The 23,863-nt window shown below is 44.5% G+C and overlaps 1 protein-coding gene across 1 annotated transcript in view; it reads right to left on the reverse strand.

Moving 5' to 3' along the window:
- Positions 1-23,863, reverse strand: part of LOC137426775 (forkhead box protein K2) — a 61,039-nt gene that overhangs the window by 25,024 nt on the left and 12,152 nt on the right. The window contains exon 2 of the mRNA XM_068115646.2: positions 10,689-10,919. Within this exon, the coding sequence (XP_067971747.1) occupies positions 10,689-10,919 (231 nt within the window). The remainder of the gene's footprint in view (positions 1-10,688; positions 10,920-23,863) is intronic.

A 23,863-nucleotide genomic window follows, 5' to 3' on the forward strand; every position in this document is an offset into this window, starting at 1 on the left:
CTCCCCACCCTCATTGCTTCTCAATTTCCCCCCGCTCACTCCCCCTCCTCAAAGCGTCCTCCCCGCTTCTTCCCCCTTCAAACTCTCACCTCCATCTCCCCCAACCTTCTGCCTCGCTCTTCCCCCTCCTCAAATAACACCTCATTGTGGCTCACCCAATCACCATCAAACCTTTTGTCCGCCCCATCCTTCCCTTTCTCCGAGCTATTCTGAAATCTCTGACACACCTTCAACAGCTCTCCCTACCTCTTCCACCTCTTCCACATCTTACCCTACCCCTCCTCCCCCCTGTTCTGTATCTGATGCTCCCCCTTCCTCTTCATTAACGGTATGGACCTCAAACATCCGGGGCCTTCGTTCAAACTTAACTGATCTCTCCATACAGGTTGCTTCTGTCAAAGCAGACGTGATCTGCTTAACAGAAACTTTCCTCCTTTATGATGTCTCTGATTCCATAGTATCTCTCCGGGGCTACTCCCTCCTCCGGTATGATAGACCTGAGCCTCGTCCTGGAGGCGGGGTTGCTATCTTTATCAAAAACTCTCTTCCTCACTCGCCCTGCACTGCACTCTCTCCACCTCACCCCCAGGAATACCTCTGGCTACGGCCTCCCCTTCGCTCCCACCTCTTGTTCATATGTGTGTTGTACCGTCCACCAAACAGTGATGACTCCATCTACATCTCGCTGTCTGATGATATGGACCAACTTCTATCTACTCATCCCAACTCTCTCTTCCTCATATGTGGTGATTTCAACTGTCATCATGCCAGTTGGCTGGGTGTGGGTACCTCTCTCACCAGCCATGGCTCCTCAGCAAAGGACTTCTGCGACTCACTGGGACTGACACAATCTGTCAATTTCCCGACCCGGATCTCAGTCAACGGAACATCTTCTCTTCTGGACTTGGTTATGACTAACTTCCCTGAAAATGTCTGCTGCTCTTCTTCTGCTCCGATCGGATCATCTGATCATGTCCTTGTTAAAGTGGACATCTCTCTGACCATCCTCAGGGAGCCTGCTCAGCGTCGACGAGTCTGGCATTTCACTCAGGCCAACTGGCACGGTCTTCAAGCAGCCATCAATCATCTGGACTGGTCTCCCATCTCTACCACCTCTGACATCAACTCATCCTGGGAATTCTTCCAAAGTAAATTGCTCTCTCTCATGCACAGATTTATCCCATCTCGTCTTCAGTTGTCATACCCTTCCTCCCGTCCATGGTACACGGAATCTTGTGGTGAGGCTGTTGCCCAGAAACAACTTGCCTTCGTCTCCTGGAAAGCAAATCCAACGGAAGGAAATCTCATTTCCTTTCACAAAGCCCGAAACAAGTGTGTGTCCACCCTCAGGAGAGCCAGGAAACAATATCTCTCCGTTCTCAAGACCGAACTCTCTTATCTGTCCCCCTCTTCCAAATCCTGGTGGCGTCTGGTCAAATCCGTTTCTGGTGTTTGTTCCCCCTCCATCCCCTCCCTTACCTCAAACGGCTACACAGCTGACTCCGCACGTGAAAAAGCTGAATGCCTCAACTCTGTGTTTGCCTCTAAATCTTGTGTCCCAAACCCATCCCTCTCTGTACCCACCATACCCAGTCGTACCCTGCTGCTCCTGGACTCCGTGTCCTTTCCTCCTGACAAGGTGGAAAAGTTTCTGTCAACCCTCGACTCTGATTCTGCAACTGGACCCGACGGCATCAGCCCACGGGTCCTAAAATCCTGCTCTGCTGCTCTAGCTCACCCTCTCTCTGTTCTCTTCACCCTCTCTTTTGCTCAAGGTCAACTGCCATCTGCTTGGAAATCAGCCAACATCACCGCTTTGCACAAAAAAGGTGCAAAAACAGATCCTAGCAACTACAGACCAATCAGCCTTCTCCCAATTATCAGCAAAGTCATGGAATCCATCATTGCTTCTGATATGAAATCTTTCCTCTTCTCCAATGGCTTGATCTCTGATCATCAATTTGGTTTCAGACCAGGTCACTCTACTCTGGACATGCTGCTTCTGCTGTCTCAACAATGGATGGAGGTCCTCAATGCCAAACAGGAAATTAGAGCTGTCTCCCTCGACATATCACGTGCCTTCGACACGGTCTGGCACCCCGCTCTGCTCACCAAACTCTCCTCCTTTGGTATCCATGGAAATCTCCACGCATGGCTGGCGGACTTCCTCTCTAGTCGTCGTCAACGTGTGGCCCTGAATGGGTTTCTCTCATCTCCTCTTCCTGTTCAGGCTGGAGTTCCCCAAGGCAGTGTTCTGGGCCCCGTGCTTTTTCTGGTCTTCATCAATGATCTCTCTGACTCTCTCGAAAATCCTCTCTATCTCTTTGCTGATGACTCCACTCTCTGCCGCTCCATTCCTCTTCCCTCAGATCGGCAGTCTGCTGCCTCCTCACTCTCTGAAGACCTGGACAAAATCACAGACTGGTCAAACAAGTGGAACATGTCTTTCAATCCTGACAAATCTCACACTCTTACTATGTCTCTCCGAAAAGATCGACTGGACAACCCTCCCATCTACTTTCTCAACAATCCTCTCCAAGAAGTTCTGTCGCTCAAGATTTTGGGTCTCACTATCTGCCATGATCTTTCTTGGGAAAACCACATTTCCAAGCTGGCCTCCAAAGCCAGTCGCCGACTGGGCATCCTCCGTCGTGCGAAGTCCTTCCTCGGCACACCTGAGCTCCTCACCACATACAAGGCTTTCATCCGCAGCTCAATGGAATACTGTTCTCCCCTATGGGCCGGTGCTCCTGCCTCACACCTAGCTCGGCTTCACGCTGTTGAAACCAAAGCTTTCAGAATTATTGGAATCTCCCGCGATGAAGCTATCTCTGAGGGCCTTTCACTCACTCACCGCAGGCAGGTAGGTGGTCTTTCTGTCTTCTACCGACTCCTCTCCGGCCTTGCACCCCCAGCTCTCTCTGTGCTCTGTCCCCCAAATATTCCTACAGGTCGCACAAGATCTGCCAGCAACCCTCTGATGGTTAAACTGCCGAAATCTCGGCTCTCCGCTCACCTTCACTCTTTCATTCCTCTTTTCTCCCGCCTCTGGAACAAACTCCCTCACTCCCTTCAATCCCACTCCTCCCTCCAGGTCTTTAAAACAGCTGTTCACCACCATCTCTTATCTTCCCCCATCCAAAACCTTGATCTTTTCTACCCCCGCTAATTCACCCCAGATCCACCTTGTTTGAAATTCCAACTTCTTTCCTGGAAGTCCTGGCAGTGTCCATATGTTTTATACCTCTCCCACTGCCCCCTTCCCACGCCCCCCCCCCCCCCCCCAAAGCCCTCGCCCTCTCTCAGATCTCTCGATGTCTCCATGTCTCTCGGTCCCTGCTCTCAAATGTTGTGTTTGTGTCCTTCCCCCTCTCTCCCCATCTTGTCTACCGCTCCCTATGTTATATGTTTTATGTGTCGGTTTGTCTTTCTGTGTGATTAATGTTCGCTCTTTCACGAGCCTCGATATTGTATACAAAAAAAAAAAAAAAAAAAAAAAAAAAAAAAAAAAAAAAAAATGGACGAGCCAGGCTCATCAACATCTGATGCAACATCCCCGTTCACACGCTCGTGTACAGTGCCACTGGATAAAGAGCAGTGTTTCTTCTGCCAAAAAGATGATGGCCAACTACTCTACCAGGTTAGGACTGAAAATGCTGGTCAAGAGCTTAGAGAGGCTGTAGAGAAGTCCCAAGATGCATTATTGAAAACACGATTCAACACATGTATCTCACCAGGTGATGCACACGCAATTGACCTTCGGTACCACAAATCTTGTTGGAGAAGACATGTGTTCCATGTAGTATGAGACAGACCTAGCGCAAACAGAAGCAGCGCAGACAAAGAACTATTGCTGCAATGGGCAAGTCTGATTGAGATGATCAACCTGATAGATGTCAAAACACAAAACCAAGCTTATCTCTCCATGGATGACATTGAAACCACTTATGTCAATATGATTGGCGCAGAACACTTGGAAAAGCATGTACCTACATTCAATAGAAAGTGGCTGAAAGAAAGAATCATCACTGAGTTGCCAAGCGTGACATCTGTTCTCCAAAAAGACCGAAGAAAATCGGCCATCCTCTACTGTCCAGATGCATGTGAGGAAAGCATGGTTCATTCTGCAATCACAAGTGATGGCGATGACGAGAACAACATGAAGACAATCTACAAAGCAGCACAAGTGATACGGAAGAGCATCGCAGAATTCATTAAGAAGGACCAGGAAGCAAATACCATACAGGTGTCCAGCGATATCAACGATGTTCCGGCTGAACTATACACCATGATCCACTGGGTAATGGTAGGGCCTGTCGACAAGCTGGAAACTGAGAAGAGGACCAGTGTTGTTGACAGATCAACACTCACTGTGAGTCAGAACATCATGTATGGATTCAAATCCAACAGACAGGTGAAGTACAAACCAAGCAGCGAATCCGCAACATTCAGGCCACCCCATTCAAGAGAAAACCCCCAAGTCCTGGGATTGGCTCTGACTGTCCATCATGACACACGCAACAAAAAGCTGATCGGACTTCTCAATGCACATGGCTACTGTGTTTCGATTGTCCGCGCCCTCCTCATGGAAACTGCTCTTGCCAATGCTGTCGTAGAAAACACCAGGCAGTTTGAAGGTCTGTACGTGCCACCATTCCTGAAAAGGGGAGCCTTTGTGTTCTTTGCTGCAGACAACACGGACTTTGCCGAGGATACTCCTGACGGGAAAGGAACCACTCACGCAACGATTACTGCAGTGTACCAGAAGTCAGATGTCCCTGGAGAACCAGTTGCGCAACCTCTGATCATCGGTGATGCACAGAGTCTATCGGTCACTCCATACCATGTAGATGTGCTGCACTGTGACAAGCCGAAACCACAGCTTACGAAGAGAACAGAGGAGTTTGTCATCAACAAGGGGGTCTCCAGATCCTATCAACTGACACAACTGGGATGGGTTGTTGCTTCTGCTCTATCCAGGATGAAAGCGAGGGAACACTCCAGCAAGATTCCAGGTTGGGCAGGATACAACTCGCTCTTGTCTGAACGCCAGTCCATGACTCGGGTTGGTGCCTTGCCACTACTTCCAGAGGTGGCGCATGAGTGGCCAACCCTACTGACCGTGATCATGCAAGCCAGTCAGCTAAGGATGTTGGCAGTTGGTGAAGATCATCCCACTGTAATTTCATTTGACATGGCCCTCTACGAGAAGGTGGTGCAACTGCTGGATGCAAGACCTGACTTGAAACGCACAGTCGTCCCCAGACTGGGTGAGCTGCATGTTGTCATGGCGGCTCTCCGAGCCCTCGGAGCCTCCATGGAGAACTCAGGCATTGATGATGCTTGGGTAGAAGCTGATGTCTATGGTCCAGCCACGACGCGGCAAATCCTGAAATGTACACACTACAAGCGGTCTCTCCATGCCCATATATATTCATATGTAGCACTTTATGAAATGGTTCTGGAGGAGTTCTTGAAGGACAACCCACAAGTAAAGGATGTGTGTTTCGAGGCAACAGAGGGAGTAGAAGCTGCCTGTGCTGAGACGAACAAGTGCACGAAAGCTGAATCTGTAAAACAAGCAAACACCAAACTCCTTCAAGTCTTGACATCTGATGGGGTGGTGACGGCACTCGAGGAGTGGGAAGCACGGAGATCCAAGAATGCAATGTTCAAGTCAATGATGAACTATCTACATCGGGTGGAGACAATCCTGTTATTCGTGGCAGCATCACTGAGTGCTGACCTGGTGCTTCACCTCCAAGCTGGAGAAGAACTGAGCAAGTTATTCTTTGCCATGGACCGGATCAAATACAAGCGGCTCTGGCCCCGATACATCGCAGACATGTATGACCTAAGAACCAATCACCCTAGGACCTGGGAAGAACTAGGAGCTGGCAATCTATCAGTAACCAAGAATGACATCCCGTTTGTATCCATTGGACCAGATCATGCATGTGAACATCTGAACAAGCTGATGAAGATTCACTCTGGACTGATTGGCATCTCTAACAATGCCAATGCTAGACAGAGATTCTTCATGGTTACACCAGAATTATCATGCCTGTCAAAAGACTTCAAGAGTCAGTTTGGCCTGGAAGGTGACAAGATCACAGAACATCATGACCTTGGTCCAAGTGCAGTCAAGAGGGAGCATGAAGCAATCAACAAGATCAAGGCTGCGATACTGAGTCACGGGAATCCATTTGACACTGAAGGTGACAAGCTGCACAATGTGATAACGAATGCTTACATCCCAGACGAGTATGTACCACAGATCTTGAACATTGATGTCACTGGTCAGAAGTTGTATGAAGACTACGTGTCGGAGCGTATCAATGGAGATGTTAGCCTCTGGGCACCAGTCAAGAAGGAGAACAACAAGATGTTCACGTCTGGGAACAAGAGAACCACAGTGAAACTCAGAGACAGGACTGTGGATCTGAAGGAGACTAAGGAACTGTACGGAAGGCTCATGGTCCTTGCCAAGTCAAACAGAGACGTCAACCAGAAATATGCCATCGGAAATTACGAGTTCACTGTGACACCAAGAGCACTGTTCGCTCCAGATGGGACAATTCTTCCATGCACTGACAAGTCGAAGTTAATTCATCTCCTCGACAAGTTAGCAAGAGCAGAAATTCACCCGGAAGATCAGCAGCAGACACCAGCTGCAAGTGTTCTACAAGAAGATCCAATGGACACAAGAACTATGGCATCCACATCTAGTAAACCTACAAGTCGGAAGATTGCACTGGTGGATGGGATGGTACTTGTGCATAAGCTGACAAAGAAACCAGCCACTGTAGTGAAAGTCAACGATCTGGGTGAATGCTTCAAATAACAAAAGATTGTGATGAGATCATACTGGTCTTTGACACGTACAAAAACGATTCTCTGAAGAGTGCTACCAGGGCTAAAAGAAGGCAAGGAAAGGATGCAGTACAGTATCAAGTCAGAGATGACACCAACATCAAACACATCCCAATGAGCAGATTCCTTTCTCATGACAAAACAAAGGCTGATCTGACTGACTATCTGGCAGCGAAAACTCTAGAATACAACAGTCACTCATCCAAGTTGATCATCACGTCTGCTTCAGGGCGTACTAGGAGCAACAGTGACCTGCTCTTCGAGGACAACAACCATGAAGAAGCTGACACCCTGTTGATCCACCAGGCCGTGCTGGCATCCCAGCGAAACCCACATGATGCGCAGTTGGTGTTCTTCTCTCCCGACACAGATGTCCTGGTACTAGTCATAGCAAACTATGACCTACGGTTGAGGAATACATCCATTTCCATGGCCTCTGGAATACTTCAAATAGAGCCACTGTGGACAGCTCTAGGGGTCGAAAGAGCAAAGGCGTTGCCAGCCTTTCATGCTTTCACAGGGGCAGACAACACTGGGAGGTTCTCTCGAATAGGCAAAGCAACCTGGCTGCATGTCTACCTCAAAGCAAGTGAAGATGTCATAGACACCGTGCGAATGCTTTCAGATGCAACTGAAGTGACGGAGGACATGTTGTCCACACTAGCTAACTTTGTATGCGCTGCTTACTCTCCAAATGGCATCCACATCGACAGCATCCCCGAACTACGATGGTATCTCTTTTGCAAACACATGGCGGAAAGTGACAGGCTTCCTCCTACTCTTGGAGCTCTCAAGCAGCACATCCTTAGAGTCCATATCCAAGCCAGAGTGTGGGGTCAGGCAAGCATTGCTCAACAGGATCCTCAGCTGAATCCCCTGCAAAACGGCTTTTACAAAGACACGGATGGACAAGTGAAACCAACCACAACTGAGGAGCCTCCAGCCCCCATGGCCATCATTCAAATGGTTAGATGTCAGTGCAAAACAGACTGTTCTTCATCTAGATGTTCCTGCAGAACAAACAACTTGGCTTGTACAGACCTTTGTCAGTGTGACATCCAGTGCCAAAATGATGAGGACTCTCAAGATGTGATGAACGAAAGCGATGAGGATGATGATGACTTTACTCAATGATGAATCAAAGCTCTGTGCTCTTTAGGTGAGTTACATCAGTTTTACGGCGGCCAGTTTGAAAAATCCAAGATGGCCGCCACATAGGAGCTCTATGGTCATGTCTAGCTTATCGAACTTGTTACCATTGGATTCGGGGCCCTTGAAAATGTATGTTTAGCCGTTAGAATCAAAGCTTTATGTTGTTTAGAAGCTGAGATATTGAGAAACATCAAGTTTACGGTGGCCAGTTTGAAAAATCCAAGATGGCTGCCACATAGGAGCTCTATGGTCATGTCTAGCTTATCGAACTTTGTTACCATTGGATTCGGGGCCCTTGAAAATGTATGTTTAGCCGTTAGAATCAAAGCTCTATGTTATTTAGAAGCTGAGATATTGAGAAAAATTAGTTCTACGGCGGCAATTTTGAAAATCCAAGATGGCCGCCATACAGGAGTCTGTGCAAATAGCAACATTGGTTTTCTGACTGACTATACAATATAGTTTCCAAAAATATATAGTTTTCCAAATCCCCCAAAAATTCCAACGAAATTACATAGTGAACCTGACTATCACCTCTATTACTAAGGCCCTTCTCCCCCGATTGCTCAGTTTGGCCGGGCGGCCAGCTCTTGGAAGAGTCCTGGTTGTTCCAAACTTCTTCCATTTAAGAATTATGGAGGCCACTATGCTCTTGGGAACCTTCAATGCAGCAGAATTTTTTTTGTAGGCTTCCCAGATCTGTGCCTCGACACAATCCTGTCTCTGAGCTCTGCAGGCAGTTCCTTCGACCTCATGGCTTGGTTTTTGCTCTGATATGCATTGTCAGCTGTGAGACCTTATATAGACAGGTGTGTGCCTTTCCAAATCATGTCCAATCAATTGAACTTACCCCAGGTGGACTCCAATCAAGGTGCAGAAACATCTCAAAGATGATCAAGAGAAATGGGAGGCACCTGAGCTAAATTTCAAGTGTCATAGCAAAGGGTCTGAATACTTATATCAATGTGAAATTTCAGTTTTTTATTTTTAATAAATTTGCAAAACTTTCTAAAATCCTGTTTTCTCTTTGTCATTATGGGGTATTGAGTGTAGATTGATGAGGGAAAACAATGAATTTAAACGATTTCAGCATAAGGCTGCATCATAACAAAATGTGAAAAAAGTCAAAGGGTCTGAATACTTTCTGAATGCACTGTATATTAGACCTTGAATTACTGTCTCTTATCTCTGTTAACTTTGAGACAACAAGGGAAGAAATAATACCAGCTTCGTATATAAAGAAAGAAATGTATTGTATGTTTTTTGTGGCCTTCTCTGGAGCTGGGGCCCTGGACAAATGTCCCGTTGGTCCTCCCCTAAATCCGGCGATGAATACCGCTACTCACTATGATCTTAATCACTTTACAAATACAAGGATTCCTAGATTTCCGCTCGAGATGTGTTGCTAAAAATTGAATGTGAAACGGAAATTGAAAACTATTTTCCCATTGGCACAATGTTATAAATTGAAGATGTGTTCTTGGCCAGAAATTTCTAGTCCCAACCTAACTCTAACCTGAGTAAAGACAGTGAATGTTTAAATACAGTACCTGGAAATAAACACTCAAGACGTAGTAACTAAATAAACCAATAAAGAATATAAATGTGTAAATTAATAAATTTTGGACTGTTTTAAGTAAATGCGTATGGTACTTACCAAAATCCGCATCACGCAGTGAATGTCCAGTCTAGGAGGTGCAGGTGGGGGTGCAACGGTTTCTGAGACGATGAGACACTCACCTTTAGTGCACTCGACTTTATTTCGGTGGCGTTACTAGTATTTGTCCGCGCAGTCGAGGGAGGAAGGCTGAGCGTCAGGGCAATGTCCACCAAATGCTCACCACGCTCGAATCGCTTCACCACGTCCATTTTAATGTCCAACTAATAGCTTTACAAGTATTCTTCGTGGGCATCTCAGCTGGAGAACTTGAGGGTCGTTTATCACTCATTATGAAGTGGGTTGGGATAAAACAACAACAAACAACAGGCATTTTAAGGCCATTTTCCCTGCTAGAGCGGGGGTTAGCCTTGCAGGCCCCATGACGATCTTCTCCATTTTGCCCTATTTTCTGCATCTCTCCTTGTTAACCCCTTGCCCGCATTTCTTCTTCCACCATCTTTAGCCAAGTCTTTCTCGGTCTTTCCCGTCCTCTACTTCCTTCTACATTCATTTCCATCACTCTTTTCAACCAGTCACTTTCATCCTTCCTCAACACATGACCAAACCATCTCAACCTGTTTCTCTTCACAGCATCCATCACAGTTGTTGAGAGAGTTTGGTACAAAAATACTATCAATGAAGGAAGGTCAGACGATACCTCTCATGAGTACAGTACAGACCACGCGACTGAGGGCAAGAGAGGTAGTGTACTGTACATCGTACCGCCATTTCCGTTGTGCCGGCGCAAAATTACAAAAACACTTCAAGCGTGAAAAAAAACGTTAACTCGGGGAAAATTAGGAGGAATAAATAGAAAATTGTTCAGTACTTTGTTTAAGGCGTTAAGTCGAAAAAAAACGTAAATCGAGTAAATGTAAATTGAGGACTAAGTATACAGACAATGGACAGAAATAATACTAAAAAAAAAAACAGGAAACTAAGACAACTTTTCAAAAAGGTCAGCAGGAAACGAATACAACTCCCTTCCCCATACCATACACACCTGATAGTGTGCGTGGGCGATGGTATTGGGCTTAGGAATTCCATGCCGGGTTCAGGGATGCGCAGCTTCAGTGGAGACATGTCAGGGTGCAAAGGTTTCAGAGGCGGTGATGGAGAGCGGTTCTTGGGCAATGCAGGGGCCTCGGGTTCTGAAGAACTCGCTGAGGCACCCTCTTGGAAGAGCGCTGTGAATCGGAGGCGAATGGTTGTACTGGGAAAGCGTAATGTGCAGCTGCGGAATGAAGAAACAAAGATAGAGGGGAGGGAAGTCCCTTTTACACATCCACGTTTACTTGATCAAACATGACAGATCGTAATCTCTAAAATCATTACTGGCGGCGTCGAAAGTGCTAATGTGATAAAAGTCAAATAAGTGGGGATGGATACAGTTTAGGACGCCAACTGTGATCCAAATATATTCAGTTTGCAGGGAATTGAACTGCAAACGAAAATTGCAAGGCCCTCTGATCGTTTATTCGGAAGCACTAATAAATTGGGAAACAAAATTTCATAGTTCAAAGGTATTTGTGCTTCAAGCCGACATGAGGGCACAGACACATGGATAGAAGTTGTCTGAAAAAAAAAACCCGAAAAAAAAACCAGTCCACTACGATTTTAATTGCAGAACATCTCATACACATCTTGAAACTGTTTACAGCCCAGAGATTTGTTCAGGGTGCCAGATTGCCTGCTTCAAAAAAGTGCCTTTTTCATTTTCAAAAAACCTAAATTGTCTTTCAGAAAATAAATTCCATTTCATATAATCAGTGGGGGGTCGGAGGGGGGGGGGGTGGGGGGGGAGAAGGATTTATCTGTGCACTTGAATTGAATAAGAGTTTCTCAAGCCCCTCAAATCCTGTACGGCATCCCTGAGTGGTGTATTTTTCCACCAGGGTGGCACGGAAACGCGGGGTATAATTGAATGAAAATAAAATTATAAACAGCAGATGGGGGGAAAAATGTATTAAACGGATCCATGGCATGCTGTACTCTAAACTAAATTAATCTTGATTACCATATCAATGCTCAGCTTCCTGCTGACCTACAAAGGACATACACAGACGTTGCAGTACAAGCACTTCCCACACACATTTCATTGTTTCCTATTACAAGTGGATGAAAACGATTACTTTTGATTGGTCAAAAAAGTTTCAGTGACAAATTCATTTTGGATTTTCTAACCTCCAATTTGTGTTTCAGATATTTCTTTTGCCGTTTTGGAAAACTATTTTTGCCAATCTCACCTGTATTTCGATGAAAGACGTGATTGGCTGTGCTCGTGCTGTGCGTATAGATGCTATACCTTTCTGCATAAAATAGGTGTGTGTTGTTTCTATTTAAAAAAATACTTTTCCTAATTACACTGTGGGAATTAAGGCTGGGGAGAATCATGGACATAATATCAGACAATTTAGTGAATATTTAGTTATTCGTAATTCAAGCAAATCTGGACTTTTTTCAGCAATTTACACATTCCGTTATTAGTCCCCTACCGGTGTACACCGGAGGGGACTATAGGTTTGCACTCCGTCCCTCCGTCAGTCCGTCACGCAAAGAACAGTTTTCCGGACTTTTTTTCTAAACGCTTAAAGCTAAAGATTTCAAACTTGGCACATGGTTTCCTCATGATAAGTTACAGGTCAAGTTCGAACTTCACGACGTTTCGATCATTTTTGACAAAGTTATGCACTTTAAACTTTGGGAATTCTGATAATTCTGATGATCCTTAACTCAGTGCCATTTAAGTTTTAATTTCCTTTAAAAAGGATTTTCTCTGCAATAATTGGATCGATTGAGATCAAATTTTCACCGTTGGAGGGACTCGGTCTGTAGAATATTTTAATGGTAATTATGACGTCACAGGTCACGTGGTTCGGCCGCCATATTGTTTTTCGTGAAAACACAAAAAACCCTTTTTCTCTGCAACGGCTGAACAGATCGAGGCCAAACTTTGCAGGCAGGATCGCATACCCATGACGAACAAAAAAGTCAGCGAGCATGACGTCATGCGTCACATGGTTTCAGAGTTATGACGTTTTTAAGCATGAACCTTTAAAACCGAGCTCCTCCCTCATTTCTGATCCAATCGAGGGGAAACTTCACAGATCTGTTGAGCATGTCAGTCTACTAAAATGTCCTTTTGGAATTTGCGATAGGGCACGTGGTTTGGCAGATATCGTTAATGAAACGGAAATATTTTAAAAATGGATATCTCTTGTTTATTCTAGAGTTCTCCTCAGGCCGCACCGCGCGCCCTCAGCCTCGTCTCGCGAACGTCAACAGTGCGACACAGCGCGCGCTTTCGGGAGGGGCGGAGCCAAGCCGAACAACACATATATATATATATATGCACATCGATCATTGATCGTGACCGGAAAATATAATAAATTACTGATATTTAGTGACTCAAAAGGTTCTTTATCAAAAACTTATTTTCTCGTGCTTCTGCTGACCTGTCTGCAAGGTGTATAAATCGAAGTCCCGAGTGCGAATCACAGGTGAACCCGTCCTGAGGTAATTAGCGATTGGGAACGATTCGGAACCTGTGGATAAATAACCCTTGGTAATTTCCCCAAGAGTTTTCCGGACGACAGACTGCCGGTAGGGGACATGTATTGCAACGCAATACTCAGAATGCTTGTTATACTATGTCATATTCAGTTTTCCACTTTAATTCAGATTCAGTGAATTCCATCCATTTTCCACAATCACAGAAAATCACTGGCTCTAACTGTAGCAAATCAAGTGCTTATTTAATGTATTATTTGGCCACCAAAATATGATTTTTTTTTTATGTTGGCGGCTCCAGGCACGGACTATATAGCCCTCATCGAAACAAGGCCTTAAATAAAAGAGAAGAAAAGTGTGTGACGAAAATTGGAAGATGTTAGTTTGCGAGAAAGAGATTGAAGCTAGCCCGGTTGCTGTAGTTTGAGTGAGACCGTAAGTAAGACCAGCAATCCTGACACGGAGTGTGTAAGATGGTTCCGGGCTCCACTTTAATGCTCCTAAGTCAGAACGGTAGTAAAACCCTGGGCGGTTGCTGTCTACAACCTACTACCTAAAGATGAGAATAAAACAGAAATAAAGTGATATGTAAAACTTTGTTTCTGATCGATAATTTGGAAATCATCATAAACAACCAAATTATACCTTCTTACAAATGACACAGGAAAGACAGTGAAATAACTTACCTGAGCCTCAATGTTGGTACAATTTATTATAACATACATATCGAATCCATAAACACACAACCAAAGTGCGAATACGAAATAAATTGAAAGTTCGACAAAGTTTGAATTCACACAGATCAGTGTCCGTAATATGCTTGGCTGAAGAAAGTTCACTGAAAGGTCGCATTTGGCTGGACAAAAAGTCTTGCTAAAGGACAGAACTGACAAATGTTCATAAAAATGCTCTGTTGATTGAAGTCTTTCCTTGGAATATCCGAGCTACTCAGTCTACAAGACCCTTGTCCATTGCTCAATGGAGTACTGCTCTTCACTATGGACTGGTGCCTAAGCATCATATCTGTCTCCCCTAGATTCAGTTAATTGTAAAGCTCTTAACTTTATTGGAATCTTCCATGATGAGGTCAAAACACAAACTCTATTGATTTCACATCGCAGGTAGCACGGTGGTTTCTCTGATTTTTTTTTCCCCGCCTCTTCTCCACCATTGCTCCCTCCACTTTCTCAGTCATCTGCAAGGTGCACACGTTCTTTCAGTTACACCCTCCTGGTTTTAAACTTCCAAAATCCAGGCTGACTGCACACATCAACTCTATTATTCCTTGCTCCTCCCCTCTATGGAACCACCTTCCTGAGGCTGGTTTTTTTTTTTTCCAGTCTTCCACAGGGGATTCAAGCAGGCAGTGTACTACCACCTCTTCTCATCCTCCATCCTAATCCATGATCTTTATTACCCCATTAACCCAACCCTTTTACTTGCCGATTTCAGTTTGTGTTTTCTTTCTTTCTTTTTCTTTCTTTCTTTTTTCTCTTTCTTTCTTTCTTTCTTTCTTTCTCTCTCTCTCTCTCTCTCTCTCTCTCTCTCTCTCTCTTTCTTTCTTTCTTTCTTTCTTTCTCTCTCTCTCTCTCTCTCTCTCTCTCTCTCTCTCTCTCTCTCTCTCTCTCTCTCTCTCTCTCTCTCTCTCTCTCTCTCTCTCTCTCTCTCTCTCTCTCTCTCTCTCTCTCTCTCTCTCTCTCTCTCTCTCTCTCTCTCTCTCTCTCTCTCTCTCTCTCTCTCTCTCTCTCTCTCTCTCTCTCTGGTTGTATCCAATGGTTGCCCTACTACCCCTCTGTCAATTCATTCATTCATCCATGACACTCACTCTTATAGAAAACTAGCTGAATGCACCTGGCGTTGCCCAGGTTCTTTTTGAATGAATTTAATCTTCAGTACATAGGTCTTACTGGTCTTACTACTATAATTCAGCTTTTACTCGCGGGCGTAGAAGATTGACTACTATAATTCAGCTCAGCTTTTAATTGCAAAATGGGCCCAGCCAGGCCGAAGCGGCCTCGATCGGCCTCGCCACCTAGCCTATAACCTTCCCGGGGCCCGTCCCGACATTTTTTGTTTTAGAGGTTTCCTCCTATCTTTCATCGTTCAGGAGATTAGCGCGTGCAGACAAACAAACAAACAAACAAGAAGACGTCATGCGGAGCACGATACTTGCAAAATCCGCCAACCCCACACCCCCTAAGAAAAAAAAATTCCATTGATACAGCAAATTGTCCATTTCATCAAGATTAAAATTGACAATCTTGATCAAAGCTCGGATCAATAGGAAGAAAAGTGACGATATTTCAGATGAAAATTTATGATTTTGGAAGGTTGACCTTGAGTTAACCTTTGACCTTTTGACCTCAAAAATAGTTAGTTTCCCTATTCAGTGACTCAATGTGCAAATGCTGTTCAATTTTCAAGTCAATCGGATGAAAATTGAGGATTTTTGAAACTTGGCCTATGTTGACCTTTTGGCCTCTGTTGACCTTTTGGCCGATGTTGACCTTTTGGCCGATGTTGACCTTAAAAATACTTGGTGGTTGAATTCAATGACCAGATATGCAAGTCCTCTTCAAATTTCAAGTCAATTGGATGAAAAGAGGATTTTAGAATTGTGGCCTATGTTGACCTTTTGGCCTATGTTGACCTTTTGGCCTATGTTGACCTCAAAAATACTTGGTGGTTGAATTCAGTGACCAGATATGCAAGTCCTCTTCAGATTTCAAGTCAATTGGATGAAAATTGAGGATTTTAGAAATTTGGCCTATGTTGACCTTTTGGCCTATGTTGACCTCAAAAATACTTGATGGTTGAATTCAGTGACCAGATATGCAAGACCTCTTCAAATTTTCGGTCAATCGGATGAAAATTGAGAATTTTAGCAAAGTTGGTGACCTTTGGCCCATGTTGACCTTTTGACCTTTTGACCCCCAAAACAATAGGGTTCTTGCTTTTGACCAACTCTACCATTTGGTGAAGTTTCGTGAAGATCGGTTGAAAATTGTGACCTGTAGGCCGGTGACAAACAAACAAACAGACAGACAAACAGACAGAACCACAAACGCAACCGACCAATATACTTGAAAAATCTTCGATTTTGCAAGTAACAAACAAACAAAAACTTTCTTTTATATATATAGATAATAGATATAATAGAAGATAAATACTCCAATTCAAAAAATGGTGGCAAAACTAACTCTCAAATGACAAAACAGTGAGCTTGTCACAAAAAGCCAAGGTTGTTTGATCAATTAATGGGCAAATCGGGCATCGTTCAAAGTTGACTCTCGTAAAAAGATGGCACATAAGCACCAGTCGGACACAACAGCACTGCACCGTACATAACCGAGCACATGGTGACTTGGCTTTCCTCTCTCTCCAGGCTCTGCTTTGCACAGCTCACAAACAGAAACATTCCCCAATGCCCCTCCCTCCACAAACCATTCATAAATACAAAACGGCTAACAACCACATGGATTTGGAAAACGCTCCCGGAAGCAGTCAGCAACGCTCGTTATCTTTCCAGAAGAAAAACCGAACTTAAATATAAACTCTTGTAATCATACTACTATATACTAGTACCCGACTGCAAAGCCGCAATGAGCCGGCGAAGCCAAAGCCCCTTGCCACTATTTTACCCATCACCCTGGCATCAGTAGGTTAGGTAGTAGGGCAGGCCATACTTTTTTTTTTTTGTAAATCAATCGAGAGGGGTGTTCATATTACGTATTTTGGTGTGTATAACACAAATCTGAGGTTTAAAAAAAAATTCTGATAACCCTAACCTACATCAATTTGCAGTTGATTATTATTAAATTTTTGATTATTTTGCTATTCTTCTGGAAAAAAGAGACGTTTTTTATTTTGAAGTTAGGGCTTTTATTTTGGTAACTTCCTGTTGGGACGGCAGTTGTAGCCATCTTGTTGCTGAAAGCTCGATGTTGAGGAGGTTGGCAATCCTTATCCATCCGTCTTCTCTTCTCTTCTTATGGCATTGCCAGTAAGTACGTTTTTGAGCCCAGATCTCTAGAGACTCAGGTGGTCCCTCAACACCAGAGCAGTAATTGGAGTATGACTTCTGTCTGAGGAGATACAGACCCATGACAGAGACCTGGTGAGCATAGCGAGTGCGCTTTATATGATGCTCATGAAGCACAGACTGGGCACGGCCAGATGTGAGGACCTGGGCCTGAGTAAGAATGTTGCTCCACCCAGAGTCCCGCAGCAACTTACCAATCATCTGGTGCATTTTGTCCTCTATGTGTAGAGCGCCCATCATCAGGACCAGCTTATCTTCCCCCATTGTGTCAGGGAATGACCACTGCAGCTGCTTAGCGATGGCATACAGAGGCTGGTCACCACCAAGCACAGGAGTTTGACCAGGGTTGAGGGCCTCTGTGCCTTGCATTGTGAGATGCATTGCATGTTTCATCATAGAAGGTGTGGCTGCTTTGTCAGGGAACAGAGGTAGAACCCCTATCAATGCCTTAGGCTTCATAGAGTCATCACTCATGAGTCGGGAGTTGTAGCCTGACCAGGTGATTATTTCACCTTCTGGCAATGTGTCCTGTTTCAGCACTGTGGACACATGTGCCATCCAGGACTCTTCCTTGAATTTGGCTCCATGTAGCAGATTATGAGATGGCCGAGAATTGAGATCTGGAGTACATGGTACATGCAAATCATTGCTTGAGAATTCAGCTGGCTGAACCACTGTTTAGGATTCAGGAAGTTGTGGTACAGTAGTGTCTGTAGGATCCAGCTCGATAGAGGGTCGCTGTACTCCTTGGTTGTCCCAAGACAGGTGGTTTGTCACGCTGATTGCTGTCCCATGGAACTCATCATGGGAGAAGTTACCTTGGTTGCTGCTATCCAAGTTGTCTACATCAAAGGTCACGAAGACCCCACTACGGATGTTTGTGGGCAGCACAACTCCATCCTGGACAAACTGTTTGACGTGTGCTCGTGCCATGGATCGCCTGATCTCCAAGACACGACTGTAAGACACAGAAACCCCAAAGGCATTGGCATTATTGATCTCTTTCTTCCGCCTACCCTCACCATGCAGCTTGAGGCCCTGGTACAAAGGGAAAGGGGTCTCATGTTCTTTGTTGTGACGGATGTTGCTGGACTTTGTGGCATGATGTGAACCACTGCAGGTATTATAAATAATCTGCTGGGCAATGGCGCTTGTAACTCTAGCCCTGCCTTGTACCTGCGCCTGCAACTCCTCATTGCTCTGTTCACGCAAGATTGAGGGGCCCTGGAGCAGGATGTTGAGGAAGCTTCTCAGCTGTCCAGGGATGGGAGATGTCAGGGAATCAGAGGCAAAAGAACCAGTAAATGGTTCTTGCCTCTGGAGACAGCATTTCCTAAGTATTACTGCTGCTCGCATCAACAACAAAGCATCATCCTGACCTATCTGGGACTTATGGGCTTCAGCTATTAGATCTCCAACGTTCTGGTTGCTAGAGATATAGACTTCCTTGCCCTGGGAGAACTCTGTCGACTCAGGAAGCAGCTTCAGAAGATACTCCTTGAACCGTGTGGCATGTGGTTCCCTGGTATCAGAACAGGGAATTCCCTGTTGCTCCACAAGTGTTCTATATAACTGTCGCAAAGCAGACAGTTTGAAGACTGAGTCAGAGTCCTCGACTAAAGTAACAATTTGCGCAATGGCAACTGAATTGAAGTGAGGGGCAGGAGGACCTGCAGATGATCTGCGATCCTCAGCACGAGCTGAGTCTCTCAGGTGCAAGTAACACTGTACATGATAGTAAGTGTCACCAGCGTGGGCATCAGCTGCGTGGGCAATCAGTTTGCCCAGAAGATTGAAATTGTTGGTGCTCTGAGCCCAGGTCTTTAAGTTTGTGTCTACATTAAATGTTTCAACTTTACGTAGATTATTTTGGTCCTGTCCCTCACATATTATGCAACAAGGAGACTTCTGAGGAGCAGAAGACACTGCAAAACTGGACCGTAGTTTCTTAGGTGAGTTTTGGTCACTAGAATCCTCTTTTTCAGTGAACCTTCTCAGGCGAGAGTTACTGCAGTAGGTTCTGCAAACTTTGTGATATTTGGCATTGTGTGTCTGAAGCGTCTTAGCAATGCCCTGGCCCTCATCAAGCTGAGCCCAAGACACTTTCAAACAAGAAGGCATGACACCAATGGCTTTAAAACCATTCAGATCTTTCTCAATTGAAGCAAGGCCCTCTTCCGTTGGCGTCTGCAACCGTTCATCCTTTTCTTCTTGGCAGACACAGCAAAGCTCCCAGTTGATGGCATCCCTCCTTGCCATCCACCACCAGTACAGCTAGGACTTCTATTCTCTATTCTTCTATTCTATTCTTCTATTCCCACAGCAGAACGACAGGCACCTGAAATAAAAAAATAAAATAAAATGTAAATAAAAAAATTAAAATTTAAAACAATTGTCAAACATAAAAAAAAAAAAATGTAAAATTTCCTGTCAAGGCTACTGTCAAACAGACATCAGATTTAGAATCAGTGAGGTCCAAACCCCTAGAAAAGTGCTTTTAATTGTAATTATGTGACTTTGGGTTGGCTAGTAACGGAAAAGTCAGTTTTTGAGTGGCGGCCATTTTGAAGTGTCAAATATGGCGCTCCCATTGAGAATTGGCTTTGGCTCCCGGCAGATTTGAATTCAGCATGTCAAAAACTACAAGTGTGCCAAATGTCATGCTTGTAGACAAATCTGCAAAATTTTTCCCCTAACAGACCAGACTATTAGGAACCTGAGGAACAAATAGATAATAATTTTAGATGGAAATTACATTGTTTTATATTATATTTGTTAATTGATTTGTGTACTTACCTATTGCTAGCCTGAGTTACATGTGAAGGAAAATAGTGACCTGTGAAGTGAATATTTTGACGGTTTTCTGTAATACCTGTGTAATACCTTAATATCTGTCTGTAGTGGATACTTGCCTGTGTATTATTGTTTTTATTTCAGTATGAACTACTAAAAATGGCTCAAGTCAGAACAAGGATGAAATCAAGTTCTCATTTAAGTAATCTTGTTGGCAATGGGCAGGAGCTGTTGGTGTCTGAACTGCCAACTGTGAGGGATATCCTGAGGTATGGCATCTACTTGAGGGAGCAAAGTGAAGATGACAGGAGGAACTACCCAGTGGACCAGCTCGTGTCTGACATCTACCCTGGTCTGATTTGTCAGTGGAGCAAAGCTAATGCTCTTTTCAAGCCTCCTGTTATCAATGAAAAGGTGACCATCATATCCAAGCTCAAGGAGGTCTGGAATCAGGCAGTGAAGTTTTCTCTTGGGAAGGGCAAACTTGATGCCAAAGAGAGGTTCATTGTCAAGTTAGACAAGTTATTTGATATTTTAACTAGCAAGTGTCAGATTACCAGTTGTGAGGGGGGAGGCTGTGAGGCCGGTGAGGGCTGTGTGATCCAAGCCCACATTAACTGTTCCTGCAGCAGAGAGAAAATGATTCCTGTGAAAGATCTTGCCTCCATCAAGGGACAGAAAGCCTACACCACAGCGAACAGACTTCTCAGGCTCTGGGTGTCAAAGCATGGACTGAAAGGAAAGAACCGGAAGAATCTGCAATTCATTGTGGAATTCATCATTGGAGTGTATTATCCATGTTGGTTCAACGTGAAAGTCAAGCACTCCTGGATCGAAGGGCCTAAGCACATCTTGTTTCAGCTGGACTGCCTCAAGTCCCAGAGGAAGGAGGTGCTGGATCTTGTGATGCCGACTGTGAGAAGATCTGCTTGGTATGCCCACAGTGAAGCCATCCTCCAAACACTGCTGTGTTCTGAGGATCAGAAGGAGAGGACTGAGGGGGTGGAGAGAGTCCTGGCCATCAGGGGAGAGGGGGACCCAGACACTCAGCTGGGGGACTCCTCTGTCAGGACCAGAAAGACACCTGACATCAACTGTGATGCTTCCAGCATTGGTAACTTGATCAGCTGGTCAGAAGGTGTGTCAGAGCCACCTCTCACCTGCTCCCTAAGCACCTCGGAGGTGAAGAACTTCATCAACACCCCCATGGGGGTGCTCAACTGGCCTTGCCACACACAAAGCATTGAGAGGGTTGTTAAAATGGTGACTGAGGCTTCTGCTAAGTACTTCTCACAGGAAAAGAGGGATGGAGGCATCAGGGCTCAGGAGACCAGCAGGAGGCTGATTTCCAAGAATGAGTCAAAGCAGGACTTGTGCAACCTGGTAAAGTTCAAGAAGTAAGGAGATTGATCTTTGTAATTGTAACCAGTGATATACATGCAGTTCACCTGTTAATAAATATGTACATTTGATTTGGCTGTGTCAATATGAATGATTTCCCTTTTATCTTTTAATATCTTATAAAGGGGTTCGAAAGGGTAAAATTGGCAATTTATAAATACAAATTGATGTAGGTTAGAGTTATCCTATCCAAAAAATACTCATATTTGAGTTCCCCATAAAAAACACATAATGTAGACACCCCTCATGCTAGGATTTCCTTCAGATTCATTTTGGCACCTGAGTATGACCCGCCCTATTAGGTAGTTGGTAGTAGGTAGGTGTAGTAGGTACCGTACCAAGTTCAAAATGACACCATTTGCATTCTGGATGAGATTAAAATATATAAAATTTCCTTCTTGATTAATTCGGTGAATTCCGTCTCAACTTCGGACATTTCCGGCCGTGAAAAACTATCCCCTACGGCCGCGAGATTTCTAAAAAATAATTCTTCGTCAATTTTACAATATTTGACGCCGTTTTCAGCCTCCGAAACGCGGTAATAAGCTTTTTTGAAATATTTTTTCAAATGCTCGAATCTCATTGGTTCCGGTGTTTGGTGACGATTTTCATTGAAGATAACCAGGGCCCGGGGAACGAGGTTGGTCTTAAAGTATTTTAATTACAAATTAGAGGTGCATAAGATTGTGAATCAAAAAAAGACGGGTGAAACAAACTCCTATTGAACTTTTTTCAATTTGTTATGCATACTTCCGCATCCGCAAGATGGCAGCCTCCATTGAGCGATTTGGTGCGTCAAAGCTTCGAAATTCTCAAGGGATCCAGCAAAATCTGGCTTTTCAACATAATATGTACGCGTTCATTCACAACACCGGCTTCGCCGGCTATTATTACCAGTGTTAATATTGAGGTGTGTGCGTGTCGTTGGTCGTTATCTCCATATGCGAGTTTCAGACGATGGAACAGAGTGCTCCCAGGTCTGGAAGTATTCACGTACGTTTTGGTAAGGGGGATCATGATTCATGGACCAAGCTGTGAAGTTTTCTTGTTCACAAAGTTTTGTTCCGAGGGCTCTTTTCAGGGTCATCACCTCAGGGTTTCAGGGAAGCTAAAGAGCTTCCAACTGCAGGTGGTTTGTAGTATGTTCCAAGGGATGGTTTTTAAGGTATCTGTAAAGTTCTCCTTTATCTTTCCCATTGCTCCAATGATTACAGATACAATTTTGGCATTCTCCAGCTTCGAGGGTCTCTTGGCTTCATTTTTGAGATCCTGATATTTGCCAATTTTCTTGATTACTGCGTTGTTTCGGCCAAAAAACAAAAACAAAAAAACATCGCTGGGTATTGACACCTCAATTAGCGCCTTCTTTTCTTTTTTTATACCTCTACGATATCTGAAAGCAATGCTTTGCTTTATATGTTCATGCTCAATCAGTGTGTGTGTGTGTGTGTGTGTGTGTGTGTGTGTGTGTGTGTGTGTGTGTGTGTGTGTGTGTGTGTCTTGTTTGCACTCCTAAACCACTGGGCAAACGAGTTGAAGTTTTGTGGTTGTACTTTGGTGTGCCCAGGAAGATTTCAGGTGTTAAAATAAATAATAGTTAGGGGATTTGGGAAGGGGTGGGGGAGGAGTAATATTTCAATGCTCTATGATGAAGGCCTCAAATTTTGAGTTAAATTTATTTCTGTTTTGACCCCTGTGACCCCAAGTCTCATTCCCTGGAGCATGAACGAGGGCTCAGATTTAAAAAAAAATCATTGCATATTTCATGCATCCCCCAATGTTGATTGCATATACAAACTTTCATTAAAAAAAAAATGTTTAAAAACGTGCCCGTAATTTCATAGGCCCAAGGTGTGGGGTGTTTGACCGAAGGTCAAACGGGGTCAAAAGGTAAAACACATCCGCCAAACCAACGAATGCGCCAAGGCAACATCTGTGCCAAACGAACACATCCACCAAACGAACACATCCACCAAGACAACACATGCGCCAAAACACATGCGCCCAAACAACACATGCGCCAAACTAACACATCCACCAAACCAATACATCCGCCAAACCAATACATCCGCCAAACCAATACATCCGCCAAACCAATACATCCGCCAAACCAATACATCCGCCAAACCAATACATCCGCCATGACAATACATCCGCCAAACCAATACATCCGCCAAACCAATACATCCGCCAAACCAATACATCCGCCAAACCAATACATCCGCCATGACAATACATCCGCCAAACCAATACATCCGCCAAACCAATACATCCGCCAAACCAATACATCCGCCAAGGCAACACATGCGCCAAAACAACACATCTGCCAAACTAACACATCCGCCAAATTAACACATCCGCCAAACTAACACATCCGCCAAACCAATACATGCACCAAAACACATGCATCAAAACAACACATCCGCCAAGGC

This window comes from Myxine glutinosa, chromosome 5 (assembly GCF_964187855.1).
Source record: "Myxine glutinosa chromosome 5, kmMyxGlut1.1, whole genome shotgun sequence".
Lineage (NCBI taxonomy): Eukaryota > Metazoa > Chordata > Myxini > Myxiniformes > Myxinidae > Myxine > Myxine glutinosa.